This window comes from Onychostoma macrolepis, chromosome 12, assembly GCF_012432095.1.
Source record: "Onychostoma macrolepis isolate SWU-2019 chromosome 12, ASM1243209v1, whole genome shotgun sequence".
Taxonomy (NCBI): domain Eukaryota; kingdom Metazoa; phylum Chordata; class Actinopteri; order Cypriniformes; family Cyprinidae; genus Onychostoma; species Onychostoma macrolepis.
Genome location: NC_081166.1, coordinates 2318673 through 2344994, shown reverse-complemented (window position 1 = coordinate 2344994; position 26322 = coordinate 2318673). Strand labels below are relative to the sequence as shown.

Here is a 26322-nt window from a genome sequence, read left to right as displayed (position 1 = left end):
TCCAGGGGACTCTACTGGGCCCCTGAGGATGGAAGGGCAGTAAAAAATACACACATCTATTCTCAATATCACAACAAATTGTGCTGAGTCACATTTTTTTAGATTGTCTTTTCAAAAACTTGTCAACATGTAAGTTGCAAGTCATAGTTATCTTAGAATAAGAATAGACCCCAACGAATACACATCAGTGCTTATTTGGAATGGGCTCCATTTATTTCACTGTATCAGGAATAAGAATACAGTGTTCACAGTAATCAAAGACACCAATTTAAAAAAGCCAATATATACTGTGACACTTTATTGTACAATCACACAATGCCATTGTATCATTCAGTAAGACAAGGTACAGACAGTGTGTGGTTTATGGTGCAAAAGCCATACAATGCAAATAATCACTATAAAAGACCTAATTAGTATCTCTGTTTCAAAAATGTCTCATCTTTGTCCTCTTCATGCTCGTCTTGCTTATAATACAGTACAGGATTCATGTTGATTTTTCCCTGGTGAATCAGCCTCAGTTGTGCATGAAGTGCCTGTAGAAATATAGTCCATGCAGTCTCTTCTAATGCATCTTTCAGCCTTCCCTTCATAATGGAGTAATTAAAATGACCAAATGTTCATGTCTTTAAACAATCATAGTAATTATATGTATTGTTTACAAAATTAAATGGTGTATTTACCAAACACCGGCCCTACAGAATATTCACCATACTTTATTATCCAACACCATGTGCAATACTTTACTGAAGAATACAGCATAAAGACAGCAAAAGTAGCATATAAACACATATCACATTGAAGAGAAATAAAAATGAGTTATTTAAAACCATATTATTTCTAATCAGATGAAGCCACCCAAATGCATGCATAGTGAAATGTCCTGAGCATCATAGAATCACATTCAGTTTCCTGCTCATCATCAGAGATCTCCTGGTTTTCTTCCTCTTGCTTGCTTGTCCATGTCCCTATCATAATATTCTTTTTCCATGTCACAAACAATTTTCAGTTGTTATATTTTTAAAACATTTGAACCCCAGCCCTACATACAACAGTTTACAATCTTAAGCTAAGTTCATCATAACAACAAATTTGGAAGGAACATATTCACATTCTACATATAAATCTTTCAGCAAGCCAGCAGCACACAACATGGTCACTGTCCACTGACAGAAACTGGCCTGAACTGATGTTTTAGCCTCTCTCTCACTGGAAAAGTCAATGCAGCATCACTGCAGGCCTCTGAACATGAATTTTCAGGTGCTTTACAGGGAATTAGGTGAGAAGTAGGAACAAAAAGTAGTAGTATCAGATGACTTTTTCGAACATGATCTTATGCAAACATTTGTATCATTCTGTCCTATCTAGCTCTTCAATTTCACTTTCTCTTCTTGAACTAAGAACTAGAACAACACAAAACTTTTGTTTATTTGAGCAATGACTGAACCTCACCTCATCTTACCTAAGAACAACTCAACCAGTGCGGCAACATTCTTCAAAACCTTTAGAAATGAAATTTGAAAGATCCTTCTCACACTTTATTATAGATAGTACCAGGGCCGTCCCTGGCCGACACGGGGCCCAGTGCGAGGTAGGGAGAGGGGCCCCCCTCGGTCCGTTCACGATTGCTTTTCGGTCCATTCACGATTGCGTTTCGGGGATGGGGGGCAAAGGACGGCCCTGGATAGTACTAACATCATGGAAAACAAGCGAAACAATTGCAAACATACTATTAAAAAAGATAACACCATCAATAATCTCTTATTCATACTATTACTGAAAGTAATTGATTACAAAACACAGAATGTGAAGCCACCTTGCTTCAGTTACTTCAAATTACTTCAAATTGAATTCCCTTTTGTGTAATTCTTACTGCGTTTTTATGACCTCGTTATACATGCTATTAATATACTGGCAACAATATTAAAATCACATTTTATGAAATTGGGTTCTGCATCTACAAAATTAAAAGAAAAAGCACATTTTAATTAATTTTTTCATTGATCAAAATGGTAATAAACACGTTTTCTTAGGAACAACTACTTTAATTGTAAATCAGATTTACTGTGTTTAACCCTTTGCTTCACTTTAAAACATTGAAATCATATACAGTTTAGTTTCATAATGCCAATGAGTCAACAAATTATTAAAAAAAATCTAAATTATCTTGGATGTAAAGTTGATGTCTTCATGTAATCCCACTGTCATGCTCTTGCTGAGATATGGCTAACTTTACATATTACTTTCCATCATGTACATTTACCAGATCAAAGTCTGCTATAGAAATACATTCCTGAACTGTAACATAAGCATATGCATTTCTTAAAAGTTATAGAACAGAAAGGAACAATACATCATGAATGGAACTTTTAATCTTTTTTTTTTCACATTACTTGAATAAACATGAATCTGATTGCCTTTGTTGCTGTAGAATTTTTTAAATTTTTTTTTTAGTAAAATAAGATGAATGTACTATATAACAATTTGTGTAAATGATTCAATATTGTTTAATGTGTATAGGAAAATAGACAATGTCCACATGAAATAAGGTAACAATAAGAAACTCCAGCGTGGCATCAGTACCACATTCATTAAAATTCCATAATAAGATCTCCTTTTGTGTGTGTGTGTGTGTGTGTGTGTGTGTGTGTGTACACCTGTTTTTCTATTCAGGTGGGGACTTAAACCTGAATACACACAGACTCATGGGGACTCGTGTCACTAAATTGAGGTCCCCACGGGTAAACAAGCTAATAAATCACACAGAATGAAGTATTTTGAAAATCTAAAAATGCAGAAAGTTTCCTGTAAGGGGTAGGTTTAGGTGTAGAGTTGGTGTAGGGCAATAGAATAAACGGTCTGTACAGTAGAAAAAGCATTACGCCTATGGAGAGTCCCCGCAAGGATAGTAAACCAGACATGTGTGTGTGTGTGTGTGTGTGTGTGTGTATACTAAAAGAGAGTCAGGACACTCATCAGAGGAACAAGTAACAGCATCAGAGAAGCACACAGACAAGAAGCCTCAGACACTTTCACTTGCTCTGGGACCCACTTATCTGTGAACAGGGAAAATAATGCAATGTACAGTATTCATATAACAAAATATATAATGTATTCATGGAAGAAATCATTATAAACCTTTATTTACAAATGATTAAAATAAATGAAATGTTCACCTGTGTTCCCTTCAGACAACATCAGAGGACCCATGGATATAGAAGCACTGTGATGGAAGTCCAGAGACCTGCGCTCTCTCCGATGGTGTTCAGAGTTACAGTCCTACAAGAGAAAAACAGAAAACATGAAACAGAAGTGCACAAAGTCTCCAGCAGAGAGCAGCCAAAATAAGTAGTTTAACAACTTTGGCCATTAAACCTCACCACCATACACAATAAGGGTGATATTTCCCTGCTGATATTTAGTGTTTGATTAAAAAAATTAAAAATTAATTAATGGCAGATTCGTAAACCTTCACATATTTTCAACTCACTAATGAACAGTGATTGCTTGACAGAAGGCAAAGGTGAACAGCACAGTGCAGGTAAAGCTTAGTGGAGTTTTCAGTGAAGATGAACATCCTGAAGGAGAAACGGCTGGATGTCGAGACACCGTTCTGCAGCAGCTCCACTGAGTCATCATTTGGATTGGGACACCTGAGAATAACAATTATGATAATCAACAAATCAAATTCTTTCATTTGAAATTCATTCAATTCAAAAGTAATCCTGTAAATCTTCACACATTTGTGTTCCAGGCACAAAACATGGGATCTTATGCTTAAGTTCTGAAATACTGAAAGATGCAATTCTGAGGAAACCCTAAAAGTTATATGGATTATTACTTATTTAATCTATCAAATGTTCAAAGGTTGTTTTTTAAACATGCTACAGTTACAGTTAAGACTGAGCATTAGAATACAAACAGCTTTACTCTGTGACGATGAGATCCCAGCGGAGACTGTAATCAGGATCATTCACAGGTGTAGCCCAACACGTGTCCATCACCAGGGCAAACTGACGGCTGTCAACCCCCTCAACACGAACTTCCACATTCATCTTCTGCTCGAGCTCTGCATCCACTCTACCAGTGAAGGGCCGGGTAAACTCATCATCCTCATATGGAGTCATCCGAACCTGATATCTGCCTTCACCAGAGGGGAGGGTCTCGTGCACAATGCTGTTGAAATAATGGACAGATCGGTTTTAAAATTACTGTTTTAAGGGTAAAATATATATACTTTGTTTAAAAATATTAACATTTCTTTTCTTTGGCGTTTTCGTGACAGAAGTTATTAGAGAAGTAGAGGTTTGTTTATCTAATCTTTTTGTCAGAATGATTCATTCATATAGGTAATATAGACCATTTTTATAAAGCATTTGTGGTGCTTTTGTTTTCTTTTTAAGCTTGAAAGTTCTCATGATGATTAACTGCATTGAAAAGTGTGACCAGTAAAATTCCACAGAACAAATAAAGCCATGAGAGTTTGAACAAACAACACATTCCCACTCCCAACTCGTCACATTGACGCTTGCTCAGGACCATTTGGCGTCACTTTTTGATGCACGAGGTACCCCTTTAGCATCATTTTTCGATGTGCAGGGTCCTCCATTGCTTTAAAAAACTCTTGGCATCAGTATGCCGATGCGAAAGGAACTGGGAATTTTATCGTCATGATTAAATTATATATTGGTTAATAATACTGCCATTATTGCATATATGTTGGGTTGTGATTTGTCGATGTAAACAGTCACAACAGTTTAATTTACATTACACCAAAAACACAAGATATAACAGGCAAATACAGCTACAGTCATAATTTACTCAAAAAATATTAATATTCCAAGTCTTCCCAGGCAAAACGATTGATTTGTCAGAGGAATAGACGCGATCGCCGTCTCCATCCACCGTAAAGCTCAGATCCTGTGTGCAGTCTGTGCAGAAATTCAAAAAACACCTTCACGAGAAGCCTTACTTCAGCTTTGGTTGTGAAATGTTATTGGCTCTTGTGTGTCTCGTGACTGATTGCGTCATGCTAAGGGAGTATCTTTTTGAATGAGATGTGAGCACATTAAGGGAGCGGGATCATTTCCAGCGGTTAAAACCTTATGTTTTACTCTCTTCTTCGCTTAAAGATATCATATGTCTTCAGAAGACTTGGAATACAACACGACTTGTTAGTAATGCTTTTATACTGCTTTTTTATGGTCAGTTTTTGCAATAAATACCTGTGACTGTACTTTTAATCGCCTGGTGCGTGTTTTATATTGTTCAGAAGAGGGTAAGTTTAGGGTAGGGGTGGGGTTAGGTGCTCCAATGAAAGTATACATTTATATAAAATTATTTATATTTTTATTTTATTTTTACAAATGCATGCAAACCATTAAATTAAGACAAACAACTGAAATATTTAATCAAGTTGGGAGTGAGAACATGTTGGAACAACATGATGAGAAAAATTAAATTTTGGTGAAATACTCCTTTAATAAAACAGTACAGTTGAAATCAGAATTTGTATTTGACTCTCACCTCTCCAGTGGGTTGATTTCCGCATTCATAGAAAAAGTTTGTGTTTGAGGATAAATGCAGCTGAAAGAAAGCTTAAGGATTTTCTCTCTGCTGATGAGACCTTCTGACCTCGGTGTCCCCAGAATAAAGTTACTGTAGATGATGTGGGTGCCGTTGGCCTGTGGACAATATATACAACTTTTTTTGGAATTTAGCTCAAATTGAATTTGTATTTCAAAGAATGTTATGAAAACAACATTAGAAATACACAAAAAAAGTCCAGTGAAATAATGGTAGATTCCAGTCCAGTTCCAATGGACAGTTCCAGTAATTTTTGTGGTGTGGTCTTGTGAACCCTTCCACTGAATCCTTTTGAGACTTTGAGTAGTCTTTAGGGTGGTCTGTTCGGGCCCTCCAAAGAATCAATCTATAACAAAAGGAAGGGCCCAAACAATCCTCCCTAGATATTCTCAATGTCACGAATCCGGTCTATGAACTTCCGTTCACTCACCACCAGAGGTCACTCGCTCACCACATTGACTCTCACAACACCCATCACACTGGACTCCATTTCCCATCATTCATTGCACTGATTGCACACGGCTGATTGCACTAATCACACACACACCTGATCCTACTCACACACTGATTACATGCCTTATTTAAACCCTGGACTTTCTTTCCCTCTCTGCCGAGTATTGTATGCACATATCCCTCTCCTAGCAATAGCTACTCTACGGAGACCTTGTTAGCTTGCCTTGCCTTGCCTTGCCTTGCCTTGCCTTGCCTTGCCTTGCCTTGCCTTGCCTTGCCTTGCCTTGCCTTGCCTTGCCTTGCCTTGCCTTGCCTTGCCTTGCCTTGCTTAACCCTTTCCGTGCCATTCCGTGTTTCTGTTCAGTTCCTGTATTGTCCTGCGTTTTTCACTCCCCTAGTGTTAGCTGCTTTACGGAACGTTTGTTGTTTTCTAGTCTATGTTCCCAGTATTTACCCGTCTCACTGTTCGGACTCTGTTTATTCCCTTGCCTTTATTATAGCCTGTGTACCTGGATTATCTCTCTGCCTTGCCCTATTGGATACTGTTCGCCCATCGATGACCTTCGCTTGCCTTAGGATTACTCTTTGTCTTATCCCTGCCATAGCGGTTTGCCATTGTTTCGACCCTGCCTGTATATATGACCATGCCTGTAAATAAAAGCTTGCATTTGGATCCGCACATCTCATGTCTCGTCAGCCACGTTACACTCAAAGTCTCAGAGAGATTCTCCAATTGTTCATCCAAATCCAACTGCTGGTTTAATCAGGCACTATGAATGTTTGGATGGTGTATTTGAATAGATTATACATAGTTTGTCCTACCACAAGAATTGTACCACAGATGTGTTCATCGTTATCAAAATGGAATTCCACTCTGCCATTCCGGACCGTTCCTTTGCAGCTGGGATCATTGAGGTGTAAGACGTCTGCTGGAAAACCAGCCTCAAAGAGCTGACAGCGAGACACAGACATGGAGCCAGAGCTGCTTTCACAGGTTTCTGAGAAATCTGAGAGAGACAAAAACAAAATCAAAAACAAAACAAAAAAACAATGTAACTAATGACTGATTTTTTTGTATTTTGTTGTGGAATGATACCAACCGAAAGAGTCATGACGTTGCTGTCTTCTGTGATGGTCATTTTCACACAAACAGCCGTAAACACCATTTATCATCCCGCACCTTTCATCCTCAGAGCAGCTGAGTTCAGAACAGGGATTTCTGTTAACTAGGAGGAGAAGTTGTTTTGTAAAACAGTGTCTGCTAATGCAAAAATGTAAATGTAAACATAAGCGCTGATTAGTAACCCACTGTCATAATCAACCAATTCCCAGCTTTACATATTACCCCACCATCAGAAATTATAACTATTATATTATATTATTATAACTAAGTGTTGCAGATGCAAGCTGTTACATTACCATATATCCTTATACTAAACATTCAGGACCATTGACTGATTATTGCTCTTGGTCTCAAGTTAATTCATTTAAGTTACATTTTTTCTAGTGAATTAAATGAATCTTTTAAGCATTTATAATGAATTTCCCCCTTAAGGTCCACTGATAACATTAATCGAGGTGTTTGGCATGCTGATCTGTGTTAAATTCTTTACATATGTCATAACACATAACATTTGCTCACTAAAACAATAAACCTCGAGATTTTTATACAACACATTGTATTACCAGTCGTTGTAGTTTCTGTGGTTGTCTCTGGCATTACAGTAGTAGAGGTAGTGTTTATGTTCCTTGCATCTGAAAAAGAAAAAAGGAACAATATTACATGAAAACAATGATCTATTACATTAAACAGACGGCACATGTAAATATATTTACCTGCACAGTATGCCAAATGGCAGGCAGTTGGACTCACAAACTCATAGACATAATAATCTCCTGGACAGGCTTTGACTTTAATGGGGTTGGATTGGAAATGGCAGCAGTTATTGTCCCAGTGACCGCAGACATCTCGAGTGACCACTCCATCCTCAACTGTTGGATGTCCTCCGTTCAGCCAGAGTGGAGCATGAGTGCCACAACTATACTCTTCAACACATGTGTCAGGCATCTGAACGCTCTGATCCTGAATGAAGAGACGGTACCAGCCGCTCCAGCTGAACCAAGCGTCACACATTATTTGAGAGGAATGTTGATTGTTGGTGGATCTCCATGAATCATCCAGGACATTGTAGTTGTAGCAGGGGTCAACAGGGGGAGCTGTTGATATGGAAACATTAGACAAATGTATTATGTTAAGTGGTGTTACTTATTTGTAGTTGTAGTAGTTGTGGTATGGAATTGTAATACAGCACTCTTTACTTAAAATCCCAGTTACATGTGTTTTAAGTGCATTTTGTGTTTTCTTTGAACTAAGTCAGCAAAAAAGTGTGCTATAAATTTATATAAATGTATGAAAATCTATCAAATTCCTGTCTCTTTTCTTTGTGTTACTTCTGTCTAATGTAATTTTTACTTATCTTTTCTAGGTAAGTTAATTTTACTGTGAATTGTTCTACACCCTTGTAAAGGGTCAAATGAAATAAATAAATAAATGTTTGTGAGGGTTAAAATATCAAAACAATACTTTACCAGTGGTTGTGATTGGTGGAGTAATGGATTCGATGGATGAAATTGTCTCTGTTGTTGCAGACACTGATGTGTTGTGACTCGTGGCTTCTGGTATTAAGAACATTCTTTATGTCAACAACATTTTCAAACAAAATCCAAAAAAGACAAAATGCAACTAAATGCTCACCTGCACAGTATGCTCCGCAAAAAAAAGGCTTGACAAACTCATAAACGTAGTAATTTCCAGGACAGGCTTTGACTCGTATAGGGTGGGATGTGTAATCACAGCAGTCACTCCATATGGAAGTACAGACCTGACGGGTGACCACTCCATCTTCTGGCTGTGGGTGAGGACCGTTGAGCGACAGTGGGTGATAAGTGCCACACATGCCATAATTAACACATGATTCTGGCATCTGGGCATTTTCACCATTGTAGAACAGCCTGTACCAGCCATTCCACTCCACATTATAATCACACATGCCATAGTAGGAATTATTATTATAGTAATAGTTGTCAGTGGCTCTCAAGACTCATCCAGACTGGTGTAGGTGTAGCAGGGATCAACACTTAGGGTTGTGAAAGGTACTATTATGAAACAGTAAAAAGAGTTTATTATATACTGAAGGTTAAATGTGGGCAAGTGTAAGATCATATTTAATAGGTCTGCACAGGCAGTTGTCATTCAAAAGTCTCTACAATACAATCCATGATAAGCATATCAAGTATAAAAAAATCAATAAATGTACCTGCACAGTATACAGGAGCTGGGATCGAAAGAGTTGGTCTGGTAAATTTGTAGACATAATAATCTCCAGGACAAGCTTTGACTTGGATTGGTTCGGATCTGTAGTAACTGCACTGATGATAGCGAGAGCCATAAATTTCACGAGTAACAACACCATCTTCTAGCTGAGGATGAGAGCCACCAAGCCACAGAGAACTATAACCTCCACATGACATGTAAGACGCACATCCCTCAGGCATCTGAGCATTCGACTCATTAATGAAGAGTCGATACCAGCCATCCCATTCAACACGAGTGTCATCATGATCATTTATATAGCCATACCAATACCAGTAATTGAGTGTGCTTCTCCAGTGGTTGTCCAGTATGTTGTAGTTATTGCACGGGTCATAATCTGTGTTAGTGTGAGATGATGAGATCAAACAAGGAACGTAATAATAATTATGAGATGCCACAAACATTTGTACTGTGCATGACAGGAAATAGTGATGTTACAAGTTAATGCATAAAAGGTGTGATTTTAAAGCTTATAATCACTGGGAGAGAAAAACAGCTAATTGCTATTACTACCACTACTATATTTATATACTGTGTACAACTTACTCAAGGTGATGCTGGATCCAGTGATTATTTCTGGACTCACAGTGGAAACCACCTGTGAAATAGTGCTGACATCTTATGTAAAAAAAATAAAATAAAACAAATTAGACCATAGTGAAATAATTTTAAAATTTTTAAAATACTTGTGGGAAAAAAGTATGGTACCTGTGCAGTATCCTGAACACGAGATTTGTGGTTTCACAAGTTCATAGACATAGTAATTGCCTGGACACACTTTCACTCTGATGGGTTTTGATTTGTAATTACAGCAGCCGCTCCAATAAGACCCCATACAGACCTCTCTGGCCACCACTCCATCCTCTATCTCAGGATGAGGACCATTGAGCCACAGATTATATTCTGTGTTACAGGTGTATGAACTAATACAGGTCTCTGACATCTGGATGTTCATTCCATAGTAGAAAAGCCGGTACCAGCCATTCCAGGAGAAAGATTCATCACAAATCCAGTCTCCACTTTCATTGTTGGCTCTCCAGGGACGATCCAGAGACTCATAGTTGTAGCAGGGATCACTGCTGATGTTGCTGAAAGCAACTGACAAAGAGTTTGCAAAAGTACAGTCAAAATACTGTATGTACATGGAAGACAGTTTAGAGTATTACATCCTAAATTACAGTGATGGGTAATTTCACGATTTTGAGCAATTATATTCTAACTAGTAGAGTGCAGTCAGAGCCAAAATGGGGCACGTAGGGGTTTGCACGTTCACAGGACTTGAAAATAAGGGGAATGAGTGAGTGAGTGAATGAGTGAATGAATGAATACATACATATACTGTATATGCATACACACATACATCAGTCAAAGACCAAGCATAATTTCATTAAACCATCTTATCAACTAAAAAATTATAATCAAGCATTTTCTGGCTAATTTGGACTTCAAATAAGTCCTGTGTGACAATATTACAACATGCTCATATATAGTATGCATATTAAATGTTAAATGGTTGGTTTAAAGTTGTGAGATCTGAGGAACTGAGTTAAAAATAAAATGAGCATTTGGTGAGTTCTATATGGGTGGGTATGTGAAGATTTACAGAATGGTTAATAGAATGCACACCAATAAGTCCAACTGGTTAAAACATAATTTCATTACTCAGTTCATTAGAATGTATGCTATATCGTCTAATAAAAGAGCATTTACTCTGAATACTGACATAAAAATAATAAAATAAAATAAATCCTCACAAAAATCCCATAGAAAAGAAGTTAAAATTGCACCTGCACAATATGAAGGGCTGTAGATTGACACATCTGGCTTGACAAGTTTATAGACGTAATAATCTCCTGGACAGGCTTTGACTTGGATTGAGTTGGATCTGTAGTTGCCACACTCATTAGACCATATGTAAGTTCCCAAGACATCACGGGTCACCACTCCATCTTCAAGTGTTGGATGAGAGCCGTTGAGATACAGTCCAGTTTCACCACCACATCTCATATAACTCACACACCACTCAGACATCTGGGCACTTTCTCCATTCAGATACAGACGATACCAGCCACTCCATTCAACAAGGGTGTCATCATGGCCATTGTACTGATATGAGCTTTGCCGTATGTCTCTCCAGTATTCATCAAGAGTGGTATAGTCATAGCATGGATCAGAGTTGGACGTTGTAGTTTCTGTGCTGTATAGTGCTGTATATGGTTTAGAAAAAAACAACAACAAAAGTACATTACAGTACATTATCTAACAACTGTCTGAAAGAGAAGAAAGTTGGATGGTAGACTGAAGATGGATGAGACTGACTAACAATGTATGCTTTATACAGCTTTCTCACTAATAAAGTAAGAGTTACCACAGTGTTTTCTAGGAACTGTATTTATATCTGTTTCCTCTGATTTGAATGATATGGACACAGGTTCGAAGGGCTCAGTTATTTGTATGAATATTATTGGCATGATATAAACTTCTGAGTAAACCTCTAAAACATGTACGGCATGTAATTTCACACTTGGACAAAGAAGGTATGCATTTCCTTAAACATCTTTAGTATCTTTCTAGTTAATGCTACACGGGACTGAAACAGTACATTAGTATAATATTAGTATCTGTTTTAGGATTAATTCAGCAGTGCTTGTTTCTGTTTGTACAAGAAATATTTCATTTCTAAAAGTACTAAAGCAGCTTTGAATAAAAGCATCTACTTAAATCTTAAAATGATAAAGTAAAAAACAGTGTTGGAAAGGTTACTTTGGAAATGTAATAGGTTACAGATTACAAGTTACCCTAAGTGTAACTATTTCAATTACTTAATGTTAATGTAACTGATTACATTTGATTACTTTTGATTACTTTTCTAAATTTCTAATGTTTTCAATCATTTTCAAACAGGTAAATCAGGCAGGGTTAACCTCACCCTAGAACTTAACACTGATTACTGTCGGACTTTCAAAATCCTTTAAGATTAATAATTTAATTTTAAAGCACAGCCACCACAAAATCAGACTTTAGCACCTCTTTTAATTGGAGATTATTCTGAGGTTAAATACAGATTTAAAACCATAACAAGAAATAGTTTAGTAGCTATGATACTGTTTTTGAAATCAAGTCTTTGCATAGTTATGACAGGAAACATGGCATCTAACAATGCCTAGAAAAACAAAACAAAATAAAAATCTAAAGTTAATCTTAAGGGAGACACTGCAGGCAAAAACACTGTTTGAGATTTTGGGTTTTGGTTTTTCATAAAGTGTTTTTTCAGACTAGTGGAAAGAAAACATCCAAAAGACACTGTTAAGTGTTTCTTAGCACTTTATCTATTTGTGTCAATAGATTTCAATTACAATACATATTTTTAAAGGCCGTTTTCTCAAAATGAGTTTTTTCTCCTACACTGAGCTATAAATCTCCACTTCAGTAGCACTTAAACACACCAAACTTTACATGTTTATTCCTGTCTATATCCTGAAGGTTTTTACAGAGGGATTTGTTCATATATAATTTGCTTGATTATATGCAACATTTTAATCCCCCCAAAATTTTGAAAATGTAGTGTTTTCTGTCCGTTCTAAGCATTTTCTGAATTATGGAGTGACAAAAATGAGATACCCAAAATTCCCTCTGTAAAAATATTAGACTCTAATATTTAAAAAAAAATTAAACAAGAATTTTGAAACTGACATCATCCAGTGTATAGATTTTTGTACTACACATTTATGCAAATTAGCACATATTTCATTAAATAATAATTGCCCCCTTAAGGTCCACTGATAACATTAATCGAGGTGTTTGGCATGCTGATCTGTGTTAAATTCTTTACATATGTCATAACACATAACATTTGCTCACTAAAACAATAAACCTCGAGATTTTTATACAACACATTGTATTACCAGTCGTTGTAGTTTCTGTGGTTGTTTCTGGCATTACAGTAGTAGAGGTAGTGTTTATGTTCCTTGTATCTGAAAAAGAAAAAAGGAACAATATTACATGAAAACAATGATCTATTACATTAAACAGACGGCACATGTAAATATATTTACCTGCACAGTATGCCAAATGGCAGGCAGTTGGACTCACAAACTCATAGACATAATAATCTCCTGGACAGGCTTTGACTTTAATGGGGTTGGATTGGAAATGGCAGCAGTTATTGTCCCAGTGACCGCAGACATCTCGAGTGACCACTCCATCCTCAACTGTTGGATGTCCTCCGTTCAGCCAGAGTGGAGCATTAGTGCCACAACTATACTCTTCAACACATGTGTCTGGCATCTGAACGCTCTGATCCTGAATGAAGAGACGGTACCAGCCTCTCCAGCTGACCACAGCATCACACATTAGTTGAGAGGAATGTTGATTGTTGGTGGATCTCCATGAATCATCCAGGACATTGTAGTTGTAGCAGGGGTCAACAGGGGGAGCTGTTGATATGGAAACATTAGACAAATGTATTATGTTAAGTGGTGTTACTTATTTGTAGTTGTAGTAGTTGTGGTATGGAATTGTAATACAGCACTCTTTACTTAAAATCCCAGTTACATGTGTTTTAAGTGCATTTTGTGTTTTCTTTGAGCTAAGTCAGCAAAAAAGTGTGCTATAAATTTATATAAATGTATGAAAATCTATCAAATTCCTGTCTCTTTTCTTTGTGTTACTTCTGTCTAATGTGATTTTTACTTATCTTTTCTAGGTAAGTTAATTTTACTGTGAATTGTTCTACACCCTTGTAAAGGGTCAAATGAAATAAATAAATAAATGTTTGTGAGAGTTAAAATGTCAAAACAATACTTTACCAGTGGTTGTGATTGGTGGAGTAATGGATTCGATGGATGAAATTGTCTCTGTTGTTGCAGACACTGATGTGTTGTGACTCGTGGCTTCTGGTATTAAGAACATTCTTTATGTCAACAACATTTTCAAACAAAATCCAAAAAAGACAAAATGCGACTAAATGCTCACCTGCACAGTATGCTCCGCAAAAAAAAGGCTTGACAAACTCATAAACGTAGTAATTTCCAGGACAGGATTTGACTCGTATAGGGTGGGATGTGTAATCACAGCAGTCACTCCATATGGAAGTACAGACCTGACGGGTGACCACTCCATCTTCTGGCTGTGGGTGAGGACCGTTGAGCGACAGTGGGTGATAAGTGCCACACATGCCATAATTAACACATGATTCTGGCATCTGGGCATTTTCACCATTGTAGAACAGCCTGTACCAGCCATTCCACTCCACATTATAATCACACATGCCATAGTAGGAATTATTATTATAGTAATAGTTGTCAGTGGCTCTCCAAGACTCATCCAGACTGGTGTAGGTGTAGCAGGGATCAACACTTAGGGTTGTGAAAGGTACTATTATGAAACAGTAAAAAGAGTTTATTATATACTGAAGGTTAAATGTGGGCAAGTGTAAGATCATATTTAATAGGTCTGCATAGGCAGTTGTCATTCAAAAGTCTCTACAATACAATCCATGATAAGCATATCAAGTATAAAAAAATCAATAAATGTACCTGCACAGTATACAGGAGCTGGGATTGAAACTGTTGGTCTGATAAATTTGTAGACATAATAATCTCCAGGACAAGCTTTGACTTGGATTGGTTCGGATCTGTACCGACTGCACTGATGATAGCGAGAGCCATAAATTTCACGAGTAACAACACCATCTTCTAGCCGAGGATGAGAGCCACCAAGCCACAGTGAACTAAAACCTCCACATGACATGTAAGACGCACATCCCTCAGGCATCTGAGCATTCGACTCATTAATGAAGAGTCGATACCAGCCATCCCATTCAACACGAGTGTCATCATGATCATTTATATAGCCATACCAATACCAGTAATTGAGTGTGCTTCTCCAGTGGTTGTCCAGTATGTTGTAGTTATTGCACGGGTCATAATCTGTGTTAGTGTGAGATGATGAGATCAAACAAGGAACGTAATAATAATTATGAGATGCCACAAACATTTGTACTGTGCATGACAGGAAATAGTGATGTTACAAGTTAATGCATAAAAGGTGTGATTTTAAAGCTTATAATCACTGGGAGAGAAAAACAGCCAATTGCTATAACTGCTACTACTACTATATTTATATACTGTGTACAACTTACTCAAGGTGATGCTGGATCCAGTGATTATTTCTGGACTCACAGTGGAAACCACCTGTGAAATAGTGCTGACATCTTATGTAAAAAAAATAAAATAAAACAAATTAGACCATAGTGAAATAATTTTAAAATTTTTAAAATACTTGTGGGAAAAAAGTATGGTACCTGTGCAGTATCCTGAACACCAGATTTGTGGTTTCACAAGTTCATAGACATAGTAATTGCCTGGACACACTTTCACTCTGATGGGTTTTGATTTGTAATTACAGCAGCCACTCCAATAAGACCCTCCACAGACCTCTCTGGTCACCACTCCATCCTCTATCTGAGGGTGAGGACCATTGAGCCACAGATTATATTCTGTGTTACAGCTGTATGAACTAATACAGGTCTCTGACATCTGGATGTTCATTCCATTGTAGAAAAGCCGGTACCAGCCATTCCAGGAGAAAGATTCATCACAAATCCAGTCTCCACTTTCATTGTTGGCTCTCCAGGGACGATCCAGAGACTCATAGTTGTAGCAGGGATCACTGCTGATGTTGCTGAAAGCAACTGACAAAGAGTTTGCAAAAGTACAGTCAAAATACTGTATGTACATGGAAGACAGTTTAGAGTATTACATCCTAAATTACAGTGATGGGTAATTTCACGATTTTGAGCAATTATATTCTAACTAGTAGAGTGCAGTCAGAGCCAAAATGGGGCACGTAGGGGTTTGCACGTTCACAGGACTTGAAAATAAGGGGAATGAGTGAGTGAGTGAATGAGTGAATGAATGAATACATACATATACTGTATATGCATACACACATACATCAGTCAAAGACCAAGCATAATTTCATTAAACCATCTTATCAACTAAAAAATTATCATCAAGCATTTTCTGGCTAATTTGGACTTCAAATAAGTCCTGTGTGACAATATTACAACATGCTCATATATAGTATGCATATTAAATGTTAAATGGTTGGTTTAAAGTTGTGAGATCTGAGGAACTGAGTTAAAAATAAAATGAGCATTTGGTGAGTTCTATATGGGTGGGTATGTGAAGATTTACAGAATGGTTAATAGAATGCACACCACTAAGTCCAACTGGTTAAAACATAATTTCATTACTCAGTTCATTAGAATGTATGCTATATTGTCTAATAAAAAGAGCATTTACTCTGAATACTGACATAAAAATAATAAAAATAAAAATAAATCCTCACAAAAAATCCCATAGAAAAGAAGTTAAAATTGCACCTGCACAATATGAAGGGCTGTAGATTGACACATCTGGCTTGACAAGTTTATAGACATAATAATCTCCTGGACAGGCTTTGACTTGGATTGAGTTGGATCTGTAGTTGCCACACTCATTAGACCATATGTAAGTTCCCAAGACATCACGGGTCACCACTCCATCTTCAAGTGTTGGATGAGAGCCGTTGAGATACAGTCCAGTTTCACCACCACATCCCATATAACTCACACACCACTCAGACATCTGGGCACTTTCTCCATTCAGATACAGACGATACCAGCCTCTCCATTCAACAAGGGTGTCATCATGGCCATTGTACTGATATGAGCTTTGCCGTATGTCTCTCCAGTATTCATCAAGAGTGGTATAGTCATAGCATGGATCAGAGTTGGACGTTGTAGTTTCTGTGCTGTATAGTGCTGTATATGGTTTAGAAAAAAACAACAACAAAAGTACATTACAGTACATTATCTAACAACTGTCTGAAAGAGAAGAAAGTTGGATGGTAGACTGAAGATGGATGAGACTGACTAACAATGTATGCTTTATACAGCTTTCTCACTAATAAAGTAAGAGTTACCACAGTGTTTTCTAGGAACTGTATTTATATCTGTTTCCTCTGATTTGAATGATATGGACACAGGTTCGAAGGGCTCAGTTATTTGTATGAATATTATTGGCATGATATAAACTTCTGAGTAAACCTCTAAAACATGTACGGCATGTAATTTCACACTTGGACAAAGAAGGTATGCATTTCCTTAAACATCTTTAGTATCTTTCTAGTTAATGCTACACGGGACTGAAACAGTACATTAGTATAATATTAGTATCTGTTTTAGGATTAATTCAGCAGTGCTTGTTTCTGTTTGTACAAGAAATATTTCATTTCTAAAAGTACTAAAGCAGCTTTGAATAAAAGCATCTACTTAAATCTTAAAATGATAAAGTAAAAAACAGTGTTGGAAAGGTTACTTTGGAAATGTAATAGGTTACAGATTACAAGTTACCCTAAGTGTAACTATTTCAATTACTTAATGTTAATGTAACTGATTACATTTGATTACTTTTTGATTACTTTTCTAAATTTCTAATGTTTTCAATCATTTTCAAACAGGTAAATCAGGCAGGGTTAACCTCACCCTAGAACTTAACACTGATTACTGTCGGACTTTCAAAATCCTTTAAGATTAATAATTTAATTTTAAAGCACAGCCACCACAAAATCAGACTTTAGCACCTCTTTTTAATTGGAGATTATTCTGAGGTTAAATACAGATTTAAAACCATAACAAGAAATAGTTTAGTAGCTATGATACTGTTTTTGAAATCAAGTCTTTGCATAGTTATGACAGGAAACATGGCATCTAACAATGCCTAGAAAAAACAAAACAAAATAAAAATCTAAAGTTAATCTTAAGGGGAGACACTGCAGGCAAAAACACTGTTTGAGATTTTGGGTTTTTTGGTTTTTCATAAAGTGTTTTTTCAGACTAGTGGAAAGAAAACATCCAAAAGACACTGTTAAGTGTTTCTTAGCACTTTATCTATTTGTGTCAATAGATTTCAATTACAATACATATTTTTAAAGGCCGTTTTCTCAAAATGAGTTTTTTCTCCTACACTGAGCTATAAATCTCCACTTCAGTAGCACTTAAACACACCAAACTTTACATGTTTATTCCTGTCTATATCCTGAAGGTTTTTACAGAGGGATTTGTTCATATATAATTTGCTTGATTATATGCAACATTTTAATCCCCCCAAAATTTTGAAAATGTAGTGTTTTCTGTCCGTTCTAAGCATTTTCTGAATTATGGAGTGACAAAAATGAGATACCCAAAATTCCCTCTGTAAAAATATTAGACTCTAATATTTAAAAAAAAATTAAACAAGAATTTTGAAACTGACATCATCCAGTGTATAGATTTTTGTACTACACATTTATGCAAATTAGCACATATTTCATTAAATAATGACTCATTTGCATATCTAAACCTAAGCTTTTTGAAAACTTGTAATGCAAAAAAATTTTTGCAATTATTAATGTAATCAATCAACTGGGTAAGTAAGGCGATAACCTTTTTTTTTTTTTTTTTTACCCTATTCACCTGCAGTGTCTTGCCTTAAAAAATAAAGCATATACATAAACCCAAATAGGAAATAAAACAGTTATCGAATAAATAGAATTTAGAAATACAGAATTTCAACCCAGTTTCTTCTGGAGTCTGAAGTCAATATAAGAATTGTTCCTACACATCCTTCATTTCTACATTTGGAATGGAAAGCAAAGGATGGAAAGATTAGATGAAGTGAAAGAATGATCATACCTGATGTTTGTCCACTGGTTATTTCACCTGTTAAATAAACAAGATAAAGATTAGGATTTAATATTGGCAAATGATTTTGTCATTTTAAATACAGATTGTAAAACACTCACCATTAATCAGCAGCAGTAGCGACACACACAGAGAGATCAGAAACCTCATTGTGACGAACGGCTCCTCCTGCACCTGCACACACACATATGGAAAATATATACACATGAAATTATATATATATATATATATATATATATATATATATATATATGAAGAGTTTATTTGCAAAAACAGATAACTATGTTTTTATTGTGGGTCCCACTTTATACTAGGTGGCCTTAACTACTATGTACTTACATTTGAATTAATCATTTGGTACAATGCACTTATTGTGTACATACATGTTTTTACATTGTACTTATATTTTTAAAAATACCTATATTTAATTACACCTGTAATTAATTTCTGTAATTACATTTATAATTACACTGTTGATCCATCCCTTACACCTTAACCTACCCATACCACCAAACCTGTCCCTATAACCTTACCCGTATCCCACCTCAATAGCAGCAATAGTGTTTTGCAATACAGTATGAACACAATAAGTACATTGTACTTATTTTTTGATGTAAGTACATATTAGTTAAGGCCACCTAATATAAAGTGTGACCTTATTGTGTTTTATTGTGTTCGTTAGCTATATTTTTTAGTTATTTTTTAACCATAATCAAAATAACCCAACTGCAGTTTAATTGAGATTAATTTTAATGCACAATGAAAAAACATGATTTTTGAGAATTGTTAAAAACGAAGTTATCTGTTTTTGCAAATGAACTCTCTCTCTCTCTCTCTCTCTCTCTCTCTATATATATATAGTAGTCAACATTTGAAGTGGATCAAAACCTTTCCTCAAAGTTGTCCTAAAAGCTAGAACCAAAATGTGTTCTTGTCTTAGGACAGCTTTGATTAACTTTTTTGATCCACTTCAAATGTTGCCTACTGTATATATATATATATATATATATATATATGAAGTGAAATTACTTTACCTGAGGTCAAATGCTACTGCAGAGCAAACTCTGCGAGATTCTCTCTTCAGCAGCTGAATATAATGATGATGAACTGTAGGTCTCTTATTAGTGCCTTGGTTAATAGCTGTGGGTGTACCATTATTGGAACCAGAAAAAAAAAAAAAAAAATCCCAAGAATTCAAACCAGTTTTTATTATTTTTTTAAATTGTGATGAAGATGTTTGCACTTATTGTTTCTTTGTATACGCCTGCCATTCAGAAAGACATTCTTTTACTTACACAAATAGATGTGAATGTAGCTGGAATGATGGAGAGTCAGTTTGTTTTGTTTTTATTGACACCTTTTCAAAACTAACACCTTAAAAAGATCTGAGTAAGCCAAAGGTGACTCTAAAGACTTATGCTAATCAATTTAACAATATAACAATTTAAAACTTTCAGAAAGTTTAAAAACCTTCATCCTTTTCGGTCCATAATAAGACCACTGTAGAGATTCAAGCAGTGGTCAAGTAAAATGGAGTTTGGTAGATGTGCAAACTAACAAGATCAGAAATAAATGCAGAAATGCAGAAATAAATATCAATGTATTTTTATTGCACCTAAAAGATCAAACCTTCACCCTAAAATCATTGTTATGCCCTTTAAAGCAGCTGGGAAACAGCACGCTACTCAGCAGGTTAACACTATACATATGAATGGGTATCTAATATTTAGCAACATTAAAGGGAAACAACAAATATTTCATAGAATAAGGCTAATGTCCCATGGTTTGATCATTTAAACTAAAGTAAAGAAATACTTTTAGCCTGTTCTTCATGAAAGTGAACACTGTATTCACAGGTTTACCAGATGATTAGAGATCAGCAGGAGCTGATTAGTCTTCAAGAACCCATGTGTCCTGACAGAAATATCCTCTGAAACTGTTCAGACTAATACAAATATAGGAGCCATTATAAAACGTTTGTTTTAAATAGAGAAAGAAACTGTCAAATGTGCACTGTAAAAAAAAAATAATAATAATAATCCGTAAAACAAAACTGAGAATTTGTTGGCAGAAAATTACCAGGACATTTTCTGTTAAATTTACAGACATTTCCTTTAACATTAAAACTGAAAAATCTGTAGATTTACATTAGCTTCTGTACCATAAACAGACAATCCGTTGTGCAGAGATTTCTTCAAAATTATAGCATAGGCCTATCTTTAACAGCAAATAAATCCAGCACAATAAATATAAATTGAACATCATGGTTTATTTTTACTTCATGTAAACATTATTAAAAGTGCATTCAGTGGCTTTTGTTTGCCATAAACAGGTGAAGACAAAAATATTATGACATCAATAATTTGACAATGTGTAAAGCACCATTGAAAATGCTTGTATTGTGGAACACATTTTAGTTTTAAACAGCAAAAGGCAGAAAAAAGAAAACATTGTACAATATAGGTGTTGCACCAAATAGTGGTTACAAAGATAAACTTTACTGTGAAACAGTCAAGATTCAAAATATTTTCAAATACATGGGGGAAAAAAGGAATACAAAGACAGGGCTGTCATTAATAACAATTGCTACAGACTTATAGTCAACGGTCATGTGAAATGTTCCAGTGTTGACACCATTTTCCTACAGGAGAACACATTATTTAAAAAGACAATGCCATGAGACCAGGTAGAACCTGCAGTTACTCACCCTCATACCATTCCAAATCCATAAGACAAATGAAAAGTATTTTTAATGAAATATCTGTGCTTTCTGTCCCTCCATTGACAGCCTATGCAACTACCAATTTAAGGTCCAATAGCTGTCAGCATCTTCATTAGTGTTCCAAAAATGAACAAAAGCCTAACAGGATTGGAACAAGATTTTTCACATAATATTTTGGGTGAACCAACCAATCTGTATCTACAATAAAAATATGCATGTTGCTTTAACTTTGATCTGGACGTGTCATTGATGATGTAGCTTTCTAATCATATTGTGTTTTCTAAATACTGCTCCATTTTTCAATGTGCTTTGCAAATATGCAAAAAAACAACACCACATCCGTTCTCTGAACTACAACATAGCGTGACTTCATCTCATGAGAAGTACTGTGTGTGTGTTTTCTTTTTTGTTTAGTCAAACTCGAAAGTCAGGTTTGCCATCATTTTTTATACATTGCAGGGCAACATTGAAAACCATCAGATCAGATTTAATCAAAAGAGTGGCACAAATATCATATAGAGGTGAGATACATGCTGCACTGGATGAATATTCTCTAATAAGTCAGTCTTTTTACATGCTCATTAAATTAAAAGGTCTGGAATTTTGATCCATATGTGTATTTAACATAAAAAGCTTTTATGTTAACCGTTGCGTGTCTAGGGTAAATAGATAAATAATATATGAGGCCACAGTACTCTCTCACATCAGTAGTTTAACCCATTAAGTACCACTTGTAGCATAATCACTATGAATATTTAGTGATAAACTGGTGTATATTTTTAAAACATTTGAACCCCAGCCCTACATACAACAGTTTACAATCTTAAGCTAAGTTCATCATAACAACAAATTTGGAAGGAACATATTCACATTCTACATATAAATCTTTCAGCAAGCCAGCAGCACACAACATGGTCACTGTCCACTGACAGAAACTGGCCTGAACTGATGTTTTAGCCTCTCTCTCACTGGAAAAGTCAATGCAGCATCATTGCAGGCCTCTGAACATGAATTTTCAGGTGCTTTACAGGGAATTAGGTGAGAAGTAGGAACAAAAAGTAGCAGTATCAGATGACTTTTTCGAACATGATCTTATGCAAACATCTGTATCATTCTGTCCTATCTAGCTCTTCAATTTCGCTTTCTCTTCTTGAACTAAGAACTAGAACAACACAAAACTTTTGTTTATTTTAGCATTGTCTGAACCTCACCTCATCTTACCTAAGAACAACTCAACCAGTGCGGCAACATTCTTCAAAACCTTTAGAAATGAAATTTGAAAGATCCTTCTCACACATTATTATAGATAGTACTAACATCATGGAAAACCAGCGAAACAATTGCAAAGTTACTATTAAAAAAGATAACACTATCAATAATCTCTTATTCAAACAATTACTGAAAGTACTTGATTACAAAATACCGAATGTGAAGCCACCTTGCTTCAATTTACATCAAATTACTTCAAATTGAATTCCCTTTTGTGTTTTTATGACCTTGTTTTACATGCTATTAATATACTGGCAACAATATTAAAATCACATTTTATGAAAGGAGGTACTGCATCTACAAAATTAAAAGAAAAAGCACATTTTAATTTATCTTTTCATTGATCAAAATGTTAATAGCCAAACACGTTTTCTTAGGAACAACTACTTTAATTGTAAATCGAATTTTCTATGTTTAACCCTTTGCTTCACTTTAAAACATTGAAATCATATACAATTTAGTTTGATAATGCCAAGGAGTCAAAAAAATAAAATAAAATAAAAATCTACATTATCTTGGATGTAAAGTTGATGTCTTCATTGTAGGATCAGAACGAATCAGACAAATTTAAGATTTGATCAGAACATTGAAACATGAGGAGCCGAAATTCCAGAGAGGCCCCAAAGCAACAGGACGTCGTAAATTAGATCCCTAGCTCCAACCCGTCTGAAGACAGCCTAACCAACAAGCCTCTTCCAGAACAGCTTGCAACATTAAAACAAATGGAACACTTATTATGTAGACAAAATACTTCCACGGCACTCATGTGGTAAGATAAAAAGCCTTTTTTGCTGGGCTTAAATCATTACAAATAGTTAAAAGTAGATCTACGTGTTTCAGCACAAATCCTTCTTCAGGACACACATCAATTGCTCAAACAGGTGTTCTTAAACTAGTGTTAATTACTGAATCATCCAAGACAGCTGGTTAATATGTAGGTGTGGCTAATATTAGTATCTTAGTCCAGAAAAAACAACAACAAAAAAACAACCTTTTATACATATAACAATGCAAATATCAAATTATACATCAATAGTACAAATTACAAAAATGGTAAAAAAATAAATTTCTTCATTAACTCCTGGGGACTTAGTCGCACAGAGCATATGGATCCAAAAAGTCTCTCTTTGTAGAAGCTGTTTCTGTCTATTTCCACCTCTTATTGAACAAGGGATATATTCACTTTAAGGCTTAGTTCACACTGCAGGTCTTAATGCTCAGATTGGATTTTTTGCTGAAATCCGATTTTTTTGCCATGTTGTTCACGTTGTCATTTAAATGCGACTGCCATCAGTCTCATGTGTGAACCGTATACGGCCCTGAAGTGACCCGCATGCACAGAAAAAGACATGATGTCAGACGCAGCACACTGTGTTTGCGGAAATAAAAATGGATGCTGCTCGTGTTAGCGCACGTTTAGCAATTTTTTAAGTTAATGTGTAATCGGAGCCTAAATAACGAAGTGTTAAGAAGAAGAATATTAAGAAGAAGGAGAGCACGATTTCCTCCAGCGCAGAATTGTGACGTCTGTCGCATTTCAACGACGTAAAAATCGCATGAAATGCGACATGGCCATTCAGACTGAAGTCACATTGCAAAACATTGGATATGTATCCGATTTAGGACCACATATGAAAGTGGCCTGGGCCTGATTTAAAAAAATCTGATTTGTGCTGTTCAGACTGTCATAAGAAAATCAAATATGGGTCACATTTGGGCAAAAAGTCAGATTTGGGCCATTTTAGCCTGCAGTGTGAACCTAGTCTAGGAGAACTCTCAGTGACATGGCCCACCTCATTATAATGCCTCGCCATGGGATATGCCGTATTTTTCACACGAATAGCATATTTGTGTTCAGCCATGCAATTTTCTCTTAGTTTGACCTACATAAAAGTATCCACACTCACACTTTAGCCTATAGACTACATACGAGGAATTACAATTAATAAAATACTTAATTGGATATATTTTTCCCAGAGGACACATCAGTAAAACTATTAGTTCTCACCATATTATCACAATGTTTACACCGCCCACATCTAAAATTTCCTGCTAAAGAACCAAGCCAAGCCCATCTTTTCAGGGGCAGGAAGATAGCTGCGTACTACCTTATTTCGTATAGTTGGTGAATGTCCATGAACTGACCATTGGTTTTTCTCGAAATATTTCCCCAAGGGTGCTGTCACTTTCAATAATGTTCCAATTGGAATTTATTATACGCTTAATTTGTGTTGCTTCACGGCTATAAGTTGTTGAAAAAAAAACACCCGATTATAATCATTGGAGCATTGTTGCACTTTTTTCTTCTTTCACAAAAGTTGTTTAAAGTCCAAATTATCAGCTCCAAAAGATGGAAACTTCTTAATTTTCAAACCTCGTGGAATCATTTCTTGTCTCCAATAATCAGATAGAGTGATGATGTGGAGTTGGAAGAAGGAATAAGGAACACTTATTGATAATTCCAACCTAGGAAGGAGACTGTCAAATTTGGGGCAAGTAATCAAGACTGATGGTCAAAGAGATGCACCGCGTGATCAGCACATGTGGATCTGTGATAGAAATCACGAGCTTCTTTAGATTGACTTTCCCCCACACAAAGGAACCAGACTGAAATTCCTTTGTCCAAAGAACATGTCTTTTGGTCTCCATAGAACTACACAGAGACTTTCTTTTTCATATGCACCTAAAATCATCCTAAAAGGACATTTCTATGCACAACCCCATATTATGTATGTAACCCACACATTAGACTATCACGTTTTAAGCACATATTATGTATGTCTTTTTAATAACTATTGAATGACTTTAAGGGTTATTCGTGTTTGGTATGTACGTATATGAGTTTGACAATTCTAGCTTGAAACATTTCTTCCAATTGATTCTTTGTCAAATGTATCATATTCTGGTTATAGAAATCACATCCAAAAGTATATTTTGCAAGAGTGTGTCAAATTCGGACCATGTGACTGATAACATGCTGATTTATGAAGGAAGGAACAACCCTAGCTAAGATAATAGCCTACCTAATTGGTCAAGACACCAGATGGGATGTGTCCAGAAGCCGAGTTTAAAAACTCAGGACACCATCAAATTCTCTCTCTTCTTCTTTTTGCCTTTTGCCACCGCGTTTTGATGCTGCTTTTTAGTGCTCTTTGAGCATGCTCTGGCCTACAGGCCAGTTGCTACTTAACACCA

At 35.9% G+C, this 26322-nt stretch overlaps 2 protein-coding genes across 2 annotated transcripts in view; both read right to left on the bottom strand.

Moving 5' to 3' along the window:
* The window catches only part of LOC131550904 (alpha-tectorin-like), a 54353-nt gene extending 35050 nt beyond the window's left edge, over nt 1-19303 (bottom strand). The window contains 4 exon segments of the mRNA XM_058793418.1: nt 15714-16103; nt 16797-17216; nt 19128-19154; nt 19238-19303. Of these exon segments, the coding sequence (XP_058649401.1) occupies nt 15714-16103; nt 16797-17216; nt 19128-19154; nt 19238-19286 (886 nt within the window). The 5' untranslated portion in view covers nt 19287-19303.
* On the bottom strand, nt 2350-14907 carry LOC131550867 (uncharacterized). Its single transcript, XM_058793333.1, is given in 20 exon segments — nt 2350-3053; nt 3174-3276; nt 3488-3650; nt 3928-4173; nt 5524-5681; nt 6859-7043; nt 7137-7262; nt 7723-7791; nt 7873-8253; nt 8626-8712; nt 8792-9133; nt 9136-9192; nt 9354-9746; nt 9956-10027; nt 10118-10507; nt 11197-11616; nt 13315-13383; nt 13465-13845; nt 14218-14304; nt 14384-14907. Coding segments are annotated over 20 exon segments (4332 nt in total). The 5' UTR covers nt 14883-14907; the 3' UTR covers nt 2350-2949.
* Nucleotides 19304-26322: the final 7019 nt, after the last annotated feature.